The sequence below is a fragment of the Hippocampus guttulatus genome, chromosome 10, assembly GCF_054856545.1.
Source record: "Hippocampus guttulatus isolate MCC_2025c chromosome 10, RoL_Hgut_1.0, whole genome shotgun sequence".
NCBI lineage: Eukaryota > Metazoa > Chordata > Actinopteri > Syngnathiformes > Syngnathidae > Hippocampus > Hippocampus guttulatus.
The window spans coordinates 3114345-3128886 of record NC_141270.1 but is presented as its reverse complement, the minus strand read 5'-3'; the positions used below and the strand labels follow the sequence as shown (position 1 = coordinate 3128886).

At 45.3% G+C, this 14542-nt stretch overlaps 1 protein-coding gene across 2 annotated transcripts in view; it reads left to right on the top strand.

Annotated features, from left to right (window-relative positions):
* LOC147198916 (protein FAM53B-like) overlaps positions 1-14542 on the top strand; it is a 31060-nt gene that overhangs the window by 7002 nt on the left and 9516 nt on the right. Inside the window, exons 2-4 of one of the 2 annotated variants that reach the window (XM_086121981.1) lie at positions 8025-8265; positions 10640-10694; positions 12517-13367. In XM_086121981.1, the coding sequence (XP_085978107.1) occupies positions 8185-8265; positions 10640-10694; positions 12517-13367 (987 nt within the window). In that variant the 5' untranslated portion in view covers positions 8025-8184. Of the gene's footprint in view, positions 1-8024; positions 8266-9299; positions 9471-10639; positions 10695-12516; positions 13368-14542 lie in introns of those variants that run through there. The other variant, XM_086121982.1, reaches the window with a different exon arrangement.

Here is a 14542-nt window from a genome sequence, read left to right as displayed (position 1 = left end):
ACAAAGCTGACATTTCATATGCGAGAGTTTCGCATGATGCAAGCTCAGACTCGAGAGAAAGAGTCCCGACTTGACGATCCTGCTTTGAATGATGGGGCGGAGGGGACATGTGTCAGTCCAAGTGGCTGGCGTGGTTGAGTGGAGATTTGCATGTTGGCAGCTTTTCCATACACCTGCAAAGTGTTTTGCAAACAACATTTGCAACTGCTGAGCTCACCGAAAAGGAGATCGGATCTGCAAATCAGAGATCAACAAAGCGCAGGATTTAAAGCGGTGCGGTTAATGTTTAGAGAGCCAACACACTTAACGCCTTAAGCTCTTTAAATAAATATTGTTTAATGACCAGAAACACAACTTGATCACTTTGGACAAAATCTTGAGGACATGCCTTTTAAATGGGCAAAATGAGCCGAATGTTGAGCTGCTTCAGAAGAAATTGGCCGACTTCCATGTCATTTCGGTCACCGGTTCTTGGGACTTTTCTTTTTAATGGGTTTACTTATATCAATTTGCATTTTGCTCGGATCTTTGAAGGACGGTTTTGAAATAGCCAAAATGATCCCAAAATGGTAGCTTTAAAACAAAATGGCCAACATTCATTTTCACAATTTAGTGTAACCTATCTTATCTTATGTGGTTCACACTTGACATAACCCTGGGACAAAAATTGTCGGATAAATCTGTGAGATGCTCAGGAAATGGCCAAAAATGACGCTAAAATGGCAGCTTCACCAAAAAAAAAGAAAAGAAAAAGAAGCTGACTTCCCGTGTATTTGTGTTTGTGAGACTTTTTTTGTGGGTCAGGCCAACCAAGTGATGTATTGCTAAACAAAACTGGCTTCGAGGGCAGAATTTTAAAAAGTTGCGGTGGCTCGAGGGGAAATTGGTGAGTTTCTGAGTATGGCGAAGCCCTCAAAATGGTGATTTATTTGGCTTAAGAGCTTAGAAAAGCACATGCGGAGGCCACACAGAAAGCCCCGAGCCTTCCTGTACACATCCGTCTTGTTCTTCTCACGATGCTGTGCAGTCAGAGGGTCCTTGGCCGAGCCCCCTCGCGAATGAATGGAAGGGGCGGTGGCATGCCGCTCATGGGATTTTTCTTCTCCAAACAACAATCTTCTCGCTTCACACAACCGTGACATACACGTCATCTTATGTAACTATCTGTGAGGTTTTACGTCGTCGCTTGTTGTTTGTGCTTAGCATACTTGCAGCAGGCGCCTCGCCACTTTTAGAGCTGCGAGATTGGGAGCGCTTGCCGGCCAGCGTCTGGTTAGTGTGCACGCAACTGAAGAGGCCCTCGCGGATAATGACGGAAACCGCAGGCAGGAAAGGCAAAGATTCATAGCGAGGAGTGGGGGATGGTGTAATTAGCGAGGGAGGTACCTGGTATATGTAGAGTCCAGGCATGTGGGGGTCACCGCGGTTGGGACAAAGGGGGCCCCGTGTTACCTCCTCGCACTCAAAAGTAAAACACCTGATCTTGCGCCTGTCAAGCACGTCAGGGCTTCACTTTGAATAAGCCCCACTTTGAGACAGGGGTCTCGACCCCCCGAATACATTACACACCACATAGAGGGCCTTGTGGTGTGTTTTGCAGCTCGCTGGTCCGCCACGACAGCTTGGCAAACCGCGCGGCGGCGCATGTAACAAACTTTGGGTTTTCATTGTTCTGTTTTGAGGCACCTCACAAGTGCACGAGTGATATCGCGACTTTCGTAATAGTTTCATCAAGTTCGATTTGCAGGGGCGGGAGACACAATTGTCAATTCCTATGGCTGGTTTGTTTATGATGGTAATGACGGTAATAGGTGACTCTGAATCATCGCTTATGAATGACTCTCTCAACAATTCCGAATGTAGCTCAGATCAAGGGCATTTGATGGTCATTTTGTGTGTCCTACACTTTGGAATAATGGGTTGCCACCTTCTCACCCAGTCTTTTACACACGATCGTTTGAAATCGGAATTGTTCAGTGATTGGCGCGCAGCCGTCTGCCTCGCCGGCACCAGTCAGTCTGTGGGGGCCAGAACTACTGTACTCATTTCATGACTCAAAATGCTGTCTATTAGCACAATCGGTAAACAACCATCAACAGTGAAGATCCAACTTCTGTGAGCAAGCGCTCAAATTCGGCAAGGGATCAAATAAATACTTAGCCCTCTCTACATTACATGGGATCGAAACAAGAGCTGTTTGCAAACTTCTGCCATGACCCAAATAATACCTTGGTTTTAATTGACACTGTCAGAGAAGTATTACTTTAACATTGGATGCTTATGCTGTATGTTTTGGGCAACGTATTGGACACAGCCCTCCGGATGATGCCGTAAAGTTAAGAAATGCATCGTGTTTAATGACTCTTCTGAATGTGATGACCTCAAAGGAATTCACATCCTTGCGCTGCACGGGAAAAGTGTTCCCATTTGTGTCTTCGCTCTTTGTGCTCACTCAGCACTGAGAAGTACAGCTGGACTTTTTAAAGGTTGATTCTCAAGCACATCATTGATTAAATGACAAGTAAAAATGATCTTGGCCTCATTGTTTGACTACTTGTGAAGATGGAGTGAGTGTTCCGGGGCCGATGTAACCCCCTCTACCCGCCTGGATACTAGGGGTGATGGTCTGAGCCTTCAGTGGTATGTCTTGACCTCTCTAGGAACCATCTTTATGACCCGCACCTCACGGCTGGTGAGTGAGGTGGCTGCGAGTTCACTCTGAATGGATGGTCCACCCTGCGGACTTGGAAGGAAAATAATGGGTCCCACTTGCATACCGACAAAAACAGCCACTTGTGCTCGAAACCTTTGTTTTTGTTGCTCTTATTTTGATTCCATGACAACATTCTGGTAACTACCGAGCATTTGCCAGCAACGGTCTGGCACATTCCTGTGATTGTAACACATTCTAGTAACCATCGAACACGTTCCAGTAACTGTCCTGTACATTCTGCAAACTGTAACACACCCAGGTAATTTTATGTTTCGGTAATGATCGAGGGAACTGTTTGCTATTCCAGCAAATGTCAAACTGCGCTAACTGCTTAGCATGCTGCAGTAACCGTCCAATGCGTTCCGCTAACTGCCTCTAATAAGTGTCTCGCACATTCTGTTACATGTGTCGCTTATTCCAGCAACCAAAACAATCGGGGTAACTGTATAGCACATTATGGTAAATTCTTAACACATTTTCATAACACCCTAACACGTTCTTTAAAATGTCTAATTCACTCTTGTGTCTGTCTAGCACTTTATGGTAACTTTATGGTAGTTTTGTTTGTTTTGTTCCCCCCCCCACTGGCTGCAGCCACCGATCAAAGTCTTAACACCAGATACGCTCTGCACAAGTATGCAGTAGGTCAAGCCAATCGCCGATGGGCACAAAACACCCTCCTGAGAGGGCTTCACAGGGCCCCAAATAGGTGGCTATTGATCTGCCCGCACAACTCTGAGCTCAGGCAAGGAGCCACATTATCTTAGCTGCCCTTTGCAGTGCCCTCCCCAGTCTCTTGCTCTTTATGAGCCAAGAGCCGCTGTCTGCACTCTTGCCCGGCGTACACAAATCCGACTGGAATTACCACTCGATTTGATGAGGCCCAATTGAATCTGGAGCGATCTAGCGGTAGATTTGTTCCCATTTAGTGATGAAGCTTCCCTTCAGTTTAGCTCTAATCTGACGTGATGTAACAGCGAGCAGCCCTGACATCCTTTGCAAAGCCAGACAAGAAACGGGACTGTTATATACTGTATATAATTTGATTTATTTGGTAATACAGGTCATCGTAAGCTTATGTGGAAGTGAACAAACCAAATTTTTGAGGCTAGTATGAACGTTTACAACAGCCGTTGTTTATCTCTTTTGAAACATGCGGTTGCGTTACTTAGAAATTCGATAAGTGTTGCGCTCGTGGCTTGGCTTGCCTGGCAACCGTATTTCTTCACGATTCCACAGATCAAATGAGAGCATTCGTTAAACCGCAGGCCTCTGCCAAGGCAAAACTCTAATGCCAAATAGTGGGTTGACCTCCTGAGATCATTTCATTTCTGTAGCTCAACAGTGGGAAGTAACAGTTTTCCAGTTCTCTATGTGGCATTTTGGTGTTTGACGAGCAATAATAAAAACATTTGGAGAACATTCTGCTAACTGTCTAACACAGGGGTGCCAAACTCGGGCCAGATTTTATTTACAGTTTCCCTTGGAGGGCCATTATGACTGAAACCATATAAAGAAGTCAAGAATAATGTCCCCCCCCCCCCCCCCCATCTATTGTTTAAGTTACTGTAACAAGAAAATGCATACAGTGTCACTCTTATTTATTACAACTGAGAATTAGAATTTTTTTGAAGAGGTTTCAGCGATTTTTGCTTTGCTTTCGTGGACCACATAAAATTATGTGGCGCGCCAGATGTGGCCCCCGGGCCTTGAGTTTGACATTTATGGTCTAGCACATTTGAACAATTGCCGAGCATTTATCTTTTGAATATAATTTTGTTATGGTAAGGAAAACCATATTCACGTGGATACCCCATTCCCCCTCACCCCCTTTACACCGTGTAGCAAACAAACACGAAAGAGTGAGCATTCGGTGTCATCGGTAGCGAAGGAGAGGAGAGGATCATTGACGAGCTAGCTGATGTAATCCGTCGTCACCGGAGTATGGGCTCACGACACTTCTTTCACCATTGGGGTCTGGTTTCTCTATCATGGCGAGCCGCTTCATTAAGTAAGCATGGCTCGGGGCTTCTGATTTGCACCCTGCCCTCTCCCATGACCCCCTGCTTGCCAGTCATTACGCACACACGCGCGCACCCTCGCTCACAGTTGGCTTAAAGACAGGCACGGCATGTCCAGTCGTACAATAGGAGAAACTCCTGCATGTCACAGTCTTGCTCCCCAACTCCTGCACTAAAACCCACTTGTTGGCCTCGCCCATTACTCAATGTCAGTCCTAATCAGACAAAGTAATAGTACACCGATCAGCTAGAACATTCCCGTTCTTTACTCCCAACACGAAGGCTAGCACAGGCTTTATTTTCCTGCGAGGGGCCCAGTTGTGCTCCACTGATTTTTTTTCCCCTTCTTCTTCATCTAGGGATAAATACAGCTAATTGGAGTGTAACACGTGGTGGTAAGCGTCTAAAACACTCCAGCAAGTGTCCTTCGGTAACTGACGAGTACATTCCTGGAATTGTCTAGCACGTTTTGGTAACTGTTAAAATGTTCCATCGCTGTCGAATATGTTCCAGAAACTGTCTGGCACGTACCAGTGATTTGGCCATTCCGGTAGCTGTCTGGCACATTCTGATTGCTGCCCAGTACATTCCAGGAACAGCCCGGCACGTTTTCGTAACTGTCTAACACTTTATTGTTAACTATCTGGTCGATTCGGGTAACTGTCTTGCACATTCTCGAACCTGTTAGGAGCAATTCCTGTAGCTACCATATCACAATCCGGTAGTGTAGTCCTATAACTGATTAATATGTTTCATTAACTAGCGCATTTTAAAGTCTAAGAAACTCCAGCCCATTCCGCTAACTGTCCGGCACATTGCGGCAAGTGTCAGGAACATTCTGGTAACTCCCTAGCAAAATGTTCACTGTTTTACATGTTCCCGTCGCCGTCGACCTGGTAAATATCTAACACGTTAAGGTAGCTATTTAACATGTTCCGGTATGTGTCCTCCACTCTCTGGTTACTGTCTAGGACACTGCGGTGATAGTATAACACATTCCGGCAACTGCCTTGCATTTGTGTCCAGTTGCACAATAGGGAAAAAAGGAGACCGCTCCTCTTTCAAAAAGAAACACAAGGCATATGCAGGAATAGGTGTTCCGATTGTATTATTGTCCACGTTTTATGTTGTGTTCTGTTGTGTTGTTTTTATTTTCTGTTAAAATGTTTGGTAAAGCGCTTGCAACTGCAGCTGTTGTGAAAGCGCTAAGTCAAGATGTATTGTATTGTAAAACTCCTGCATGAAAACGCCACGCTCCCCAACATTCGCACGAAAACCCACTCGTGGGTTTCGCCCATTACTCACTGTCAGTCCAAATCAGCCGAAGTAATCACACACCGATCAACAAAAAAAATTCCCGTTCTTTACTCCAAACAAGAAGGCTAACACGGGCCCTCTATTCCCGCGAGAGGCCCCGTTGTGCTCCACTGACTTTCCGGGATAAATGGAGCTAATGGGAGTCATATGCTGGCAGTTGGTTTAGGCCTCGCCAAAGTAAAACATTTTGAGTGTGGTCATGGGGTTGCAAGAGATGACATGGAAAGTAACACAAGCCGGTATGAAATCTGTGTGCGGAATACCTAATCTCGCACTGGCGTGTTTTATAAGTGTGGCAACCTCCGCTCAACGTGTACAGGTAGGCACGTTACACAGGCGGGCCTGCCAACGCCATTAGCTTGGTGTGGTTCTCTTCCCGAAAGCAATTAAAATGACAAAATATATAAAAATTGCCACTCTAGCTTCTGTTCAGATTTTCCATCTTTGCCCATCCGGTGAGACCACATTTCCCCATTCAAAGTTGAAGTGAGAATTTCCCTGATAAGCAGAAGTTACTTTTGATGTAAAAAAAAAAATTGTTTTGTATATTCATTCAAATAATTTTTAATTTGTCCACCAAACGGCACAATTTTTCTTTCCCCCATTCAAAGCATGCCGCAAATATTTTACATCTTTTATGTGTAAAATGTATGTCGCTGTTGTCTTTTTCGTTATACTGTAAATGAGATTTTGGTGCGGCTTTGCACTTTTATGTTAATTTAGGGATCATAGGCATTCTTAACAATATACATCAAAATAGATCTGTCAAATTCAAGCCGTACTCATTCATCTAAACCAAAATGACTAAAAAAAACAAAAAACGAAGGGTTAACCTCTTTTACAGCAACCACGGCTGCTTGCAGCCACAATGTGTGCATGAAACAAACCACACTTCCATATAAGCGCCTTGGACCACATCTTTCGCCATGCCGCCTGTACCCAGGATTGGCCAAATGATTCCCCCCATGTTTGCTTCTCCACATGTTTTGGCCGAGGAAGCAGTTTAAGCGTACGTCAGCTTTTAGCTTGAGGGAGTACTCATTTGGCTCCTAAAACAGGATTTTAATGAACGGAAAAATCTGGATGCGTGTTGTGGAAAAGGATGAAGCACTTGTGGCTGTAGGCGTCGTCAAAACATCACATGATGTTGGAAGAACGATGTCCTGAACTGCACTGTTAGACCTCCAGGGGGAGCAGAAGAAGCCCGACTTAAACACGCGTTGTTGTCTTAAGTTAAAAAAAAACAAAGCACCTTATAAAATCGCATCAAACTACAGAGGCTGTTTTGTAAAGAAACAATTGCGAATCAAATAGCCGACAGCATTACTTAGCCGCTTTAGATGCGTGCTAACTTTTGTTGACTCTGACAAGGAGTTAATGAGTTTATTTATATGCAAAACTGAAACAAATCTTGGCCAAGGAAAACAGACACTAAAATTGTGTGTATTTTGGGCGTGAGTCTTGCTAGATGTCCTCAGCTAAATTTATTGGTTCCTACGTTGCCCTTTTTTTTATGTTACAGAACAGTGCTGTTTGTCTTTATTTAGAAGCACGTACATTTATTAATTTTATTTTTTTTCAGGGCCGGAACGGATTAATGGCATTTTTATTCATTTAAGTGGTGAAAATTGATTTGCTATACGACTAAATTGACTTGACAAGCTTGGTCAAAGAACGAATTAAACCCTTGAGCCAAGGTAGCACTTTAAGCTAGCCGCGGAGTGAATGCGAAGCAATTTTTGTAACTTCATGGCCACAATTATGCCATTCGAGGAATGGTGTCCAGATATGGATCATGTTTTGGAAAATTGTGTCGCTCATACCTGCTTTGTGTTATCTAATATCTCACATGCCAGCATCACAGTGGAATTGTTTTTGTTCCAGAAGACAATGCCTGCATAGCATCGCCACTGTACAGATGTTTGAAACGATTCCAGAAGAACTTTCCATATTTGTCTTTTTGTCCCGAACAGAGAGTGTCTCAAGTGCCAGGGGCGTCCTACCTGCTCTTTGGCTTAAATGGGAGGTGCCAGTTGACTGAGTGACAGCCCGTCTCGGACCCTCGCCCAAGATGACTGCCCGTGGCCTCCTGTTGCTCTGCCCGATGAGACTTGTGAAGAGCGCTGCGTTACCATGGTGATCATCTTCTCCAAAAGCCTGGAAAAGAAGAAGGGTGTCAATGATGTAAGGCCCAAGAGCAGCGAACGACAGCCGGTAAGAGACGAGAGTTGGACCGTTTTGCTTTTTTCTTTGGCCTTTTTGACGACACGACCTCCATTGGGAAGAATGCGGACTCTGTTTTCAAAACGCCAGCGGTTTCATTTGGTATCGCAGGGTGGTGTTTTTACGTGTCGTTAGTCGTTATCTGAATTTTCCAAATTCTTTCCATCCATCCATTTTCTTCAGCGCTTGTCCCTTTATTCGTTTTGCGGGTGAGTGGAAGCCTCGATCGCATCCTGCATTGCTCGCCAGCCTATCGCTGGCCAAGACTCGAACTCGGAACGGTGAGGCAGACAAGCTAACCCCTAGCGCACCGTGCTGCCCAACTTCAAAAGATTATTCCATGGAGGAAAAAAAAAAGTCTTTTGTGTTTATTGCCTATAGAAAATTTGTATTTCGTGCGTACCTCTGCGTTTGACCGTCTGTCATTTTGTTGCACATGTACGTCAGTTTAGGTTGACAGCACATCAGCGTAATGTTAGCAGCTACTTATCCCTTGTCAGATGAGTATCACCACTTCATGTCATCCCACAGCCGCTGCATGTAGCAACAAGCCGGAGCCATGCTGCGTTTTAATCTTGAATCCTTATATTTATTTAGCGACCTCACAAGTTGTTGCAAATAGTCCGATACACTTGGACCTGACCTTAAAAGTGCCCAAATTTACGAACTTTTTGATTCCACATTTGCAAGACAAAATATTATAGTTGTAAACTTCAGACGGATCGCCGCTTGAGTGAAGTGGAAAAAAAGACATAGAAAATAGATAAGTCACAAAGTGCGGTTTCACTATAAACGTTTCATACGTGTCTGTATACAGGTTTTGGATTGCCCCGCAAAGCCATCGGCACCATTTTCCACCAAAGAAAACATATTTTGTCTTTTGTTTATTGTTTTTTTTGTTGTTGTTCTTGCGCTAGTGATAACCTCAGCGTGAGTCACCCGTAATTTCCCTCTGCATTTTCTCTTTTGTCCCTCGTGTGCAAAAGAAGCCGCCACCCTGTTGCAAACGAGTGAACTGACAGATCACAAGACAGGAGTGTGCAGGCAAAAACCTTCCTCTGCGCACGCCACGATCGCAAGGAAACCTCCACCACTGGACTTAAACTAAGTTAATAGAAGCCAAAATGTGAACAAGAGTCTTCATTGATGGACCATTTTGCAGGGTATCAATGGATCGGATGGCATTTTCCTCTTGAGTAAGTTGGCTGTTATTTGCATAACAACAGCCTGTTGGGCGACGTGTCAGCCATTATTCCATAAGTGAAATGCACAATGGCCTTTGTGTATACACACACACACACACACACACACAGACCTTTGTTGGTTGTACTGCGTTTGTAGGCTAAATCAATATGCTTTTTGATACATCGCATGAAATAGAACATCCATGCATTCATTTTTTATGGTACTTGTCCTCATTGACCGGGTGCCAGTCAGTTTCGGGTCATGTTGAGACCAACAATCATTGACACCTATGGACAATATAAATTTGTCAATAAATAATGTGTGTGAACCAGGCAGAACATCTTTAAAAAAAATTAAAAATTAAATATGTGTTTCCTTAAGTAAGTTGCACTGGCACAATCATTGTTATTATGATTGTTTTTAATTTTAGGCAGCACCACTTTAAATCTTCTCGGTTAAGGACAAAAAAACGAAACAATGTTATTCTTTGTTGTAAGTTGATCCGTATATTTTAATTTTTTTTGCATACAATGTTGTCTTCTTCCTGAGGGGTGTACAGAAAATCAGGTGTCATGTTTTGGGCTGCACGTTTGGTTCACTAGTTTTGCGTAACATGATGTATTGTCGTGCGTGTTAAAGGAGCTACAAGGAGGACCTGAAAGGCGGGAGTGCCTGGGAAGGGTTTTGCAAGGGTTCTCCACACCCGCAAAATATGAAGTTTCATTCAACACTAAATTGTGCACGGGTGTGAGTCGGAACGGTTGTTTGTTTATATGTGCCTTCTAGATGGGCTGACAACCAATCCAGGATGTGCCAGATCCCAAAGCCAGCCGGGATAGGCTGCAGCTCACCCGCAACTCAAAGCTAGATGTTTTATTTTCATTGGCGTGTGACAATTATATGGCTACATGAATTTTTTTTCCAGAGCAATGATAATTCTGAGGCATGCGTCACATATAGGCCACTGGTTTGGAATGCAGTATTCTAGCCACCTCTCCACTGGAATGTGATACTCTTTGCATAGATTCCAAACAGTTTCTAAACACAAACGTTCACGTTTGACTGTGACTCTTCAAGGTGTGGATAACGTGTATCCAAATTGGGGTTCAATCAAGCCATTCATATTGGGTTATCCCTTTGCATACATTCGGTTCTCTGATACTTTTTGGCTTCTTTTCAGCGTGAGCACCACACCATGAGCAGAGGGACGACCCTCTTCTCTTGTGGAAGTGCTGGTGAGTTGCCTACTTTGTAGTCATTTGAGCCATTCGTGTCTTCATGTCTCTCAAGTTGCGCAAAACGGAGATGTCAGAAAAGACATGCAACCAGAAAAACGTTTTTTTGGGTCATGTCTCGGGACGCTGAAGAATTGATGGTGGGCTGCAAATGGCCCCCGGGCCGTAGTTTGGAAACCACTGACTTAAACAGACTCTCATCCAAACTGCAGCTTCACTCTCTGTGTCAATTTTGTGTTGTCAGAGTTGTAGTGGACAGGTTTTAGGTGGCACTGCTGTTAATTTCTTTTTACACTTGTACGGCGATGTTTAAAAACTGACCGTGTGACGCATGACTTGCGTAATGTATGCACTCGCAGTCAAAGACTGCAGCATCACCAGACACGTTGAGCTGTTTTACGCACTGGACGTCTTAAAATGAGACGTGTCAATAACCTTTGCACCAGCTCTTATAATTAAGATGGAATATATTAAATATTAACAATGTTCAACTTGTTACACTTTTATGACCGTTAATGTTACAGTATTACAGGGTCTCTTGGCTCACTTACGACGGCATGCAGTGCTATCAGAGTCAAGGAAGACAATAGTTAACTTATTTTTATACTTGTGTGAAAGACAAGAATCTTAAAATATTACTTAGTGGTTGTTGGTGGATTCTTAAAAAAAACAACATGCATCTAATTATCCAAAATGAAGGTCTTGATGAACTTCGTGAAGCTAATAAGTCTCAAAAAGGCCACCGACACAAACAAAACAGACTGGCGTCATTTTTCAGTTAAAATTATTCGAAATGTATTCAAATGCCTTTTAAAACTTCTTAAAAATGTAAATTATTGCGATCATAATATTGAGCCTACATTGTGAGGTAGTCCTGTTGGTCATCTTAAACCGACTTTCAGCGCAACTGCAAGTGTGCCAGAACGGATCGTGTTCCAACTAAGAGGTTCCGCTGTATTTGGCTTTCACTTCCTCTCCTCTCGACAACATCTCGTGATCGACGTGCACCTGCTCCATGTTACAATGCACGTTACGCTCTCACGGGAGCTTCGCAACAATACACTTCCTTCGATTAAAAATACCCCTCGTCTTCTCTTCTTTTTCTTTGCGGGTGTTGACATTTAGAGGCGTGTGGCGAGGGATTTGCATGGCGTGCCTCGTTCATTCGGGCGTCACAAGACACTTTTGAAGTCGTCTCTTTTGTTGTGTTGTTTTCGTGACATTCCTGTCAGGCCGTTGCTGCATTTAAATGGTCTGGCCAAAAGAAACCATTTACAGGCCGGCGTCAGAGAACATGATCCAAAATGGACAGGATTAGGGTGAGAAAAGCCATCTTGTTTGGCTCCGTGGCTCAAACCACCTTGACAATATAGACCAGTGGTTCGCAACCATTTTAGGAAATAAAAAGTTTTAAAAAACAAGATTAAATGCAGGGATGGATGGATTAAATGCAAACATGCTGCCGTAAAAGGTGAAATACAACTGAACTGTACTTTGGGAGCGGTGCCTTTCACGTATCACGAGGGGTGCCTGAATCGTGGTGACTGTAAATCATCGCAGTCATTGAACCATGTCGGCCTAAATTTGAGATTAGGAAGAGTGATGTGTTTTTTCACGCTGACTGTGATCATGAATGAGGCTTTGTGAGGCGCCATTGGTCTACTCTTGACTGGTTTGCTGCCGACAGAGGTACAACATGACGTCAGCTCAGGCCTCGTATTATCGCCAACAATTTATCTGGCATTTACACTACAGCGTGTTTTGAATTTGATTTTTTCAAGTTTTTTGTGGTGTGTTGATTTTATTTTTTATTTTTTTGCAGAGGCAGACCGATGGCTGAACCCAGGGCTAAGCTTCCAGTCAGGTACCAGTCTGGAGAGCCTGTGGGATGAGATGCCCGAACCGGGCGGACGCCCCTGGGCCAAGGAACCGGGCGCTGCCATGGCCATCACCAGCCTGATCAGAGATCTCAGCCTGGGTGACGGCACCTTGAGCAATGCCCGCCCCTCCGCTCCCCCCAGCACTTCGCCCTACACCACTGTAGCCACGAGCCAAGCGCCCACGGCGCCCCCCAGCAAGCGCCAATGTCGCTCTTTGTCACTGTCCGACGAATTTGGCGGCTTTCGCTCGTCGTGGCGACCTCAGGGCTCCCGTGTGTGGACGGCGGTGGAGAAGCGAAGGTGCTACAGTGGCGGGAGCGTCCGTGCCGGTGGGGGGTTCTCCGGTGGACACTGCCTCGCCATGCAGCGTAGCTCCAGCTTCAGTTTTCCTTCTCGTACCAGCATCTCCACGGACGGACCGTTGGACCTGCCCTTCTTCAACCAGCGACTGCCTGCCCACCCGCACTTCACCGCCTCCCCCGTGTCCCCCACCACGCCCTGCTCGCAATTCCCCCAGTCCTACCGTGGCCACTGCCTGCGACCTCTCTCCCTCTCCCACGAGCAGATCAGCCTGCCCCAACTCCAGAGGGAAGAAGCTTCAGAGGCCAGCTCTCCGGATTCCACCCCGGAACTGGGACGGCGGTCCGGCCAGAGAGGCGACGGGAAGGGGTGCCTGTCTCGTAGCAGGTCGCAGCCCTGCGTGCTGAACGACAAAAAGATCGGGATGAAGCGGCGGAGGCCAGAGGATGCCCAGGAGCAAAGGCCCTCGCTGGACCTGGCAAAGATGACTCAGGTGAGCTGCAATTGGCTGACGCGCGCAGACAAAACGCACACAGGAAAACATTTGCCGAGGTCTCGTGATGAAAGTACTTTGGATTTAAACAGCAGGCTGGATTTACACAACATTGTTTAGGTGACGGGGTCAGAGTTCAAATCTGCACGTTCTTCCTGTGCTTGCTTTCCCACATCCCGAAAGCATATGTTAGGTTCACTGAAGACAGTAAATCAGGGATGTCCAAACTCTTTTTTTCACTAGTCTCTCTGGGTCGATCCGGGGGCCTCCTGCCGCTGGGACGTGCCCGGAACACCTCAGCAGGCGGGAGGTGTCCAGGAGGCATCCTAATCGGATGCCTGAGCCACCTCATCTGGCTCATCTCGACGTGGAGGAGAAGCGGCTCGACTCTGAGCCCCTCTGGGATGACCGAGCTTCTCACCTTGTTTCTAAGGGAGAGCCCGGACGCCCTGCAGAGGAAACTCATTTGGGCCTCTAAGATCCCGGATCTCATTCTTTCGGTCACGACCCATAGCTCGTGATCATAGGTCGACCGGTAAATTGAGAAAGGCTCAGCTCCTTCCTCACCACGACAGACCGATACAAAGTCTGCAATGCAAACTAGCATCAGAAAAAAACCCCACCCCAAAAGATATTGTCATTTAAATCAATCAAAACTTGTCAGTAAATCAATCTGATCAGAATGAATGTTCTCGATCATTCAACCAAATCTTCACAACTAAACCATCTGAAGTGTTTTTTTTTTAAATATCCGACGGAGGGAGTGGTGCTTACTCATGGAACATGCCTCATGTTCAGTCATGCCGCTTAACGCCACACACTCGAAAAAGAACCAGGCTTGGGTTAACCTCTCATCGCGTCTGTTGGGTAAATCCAAAAGGTTGGGCCCCCTTGAGGTCCATTTTCTCCCACCCTCATACTTGTCATTTCCTGCAGCAATCTGGCTCTTATCGCAGTGACACAGTGGTCAAATTATATTTAAAAAAAGAAAAGAGAGAGAGAGAAGAGAAGAAGTGATTGTGGACAGAAAAGCCGCAAGACCCAATTGAAGTTATGCTTGGCCCCAGCAATCAGTGATTGTAAATGAGCCCTTCGCTTCTCAAATGGAAGCATTCAAGTCTTTTCATGCTATGCACTCTTTGATGCAGGGAGATACGCATCTGGAACACTGTTGA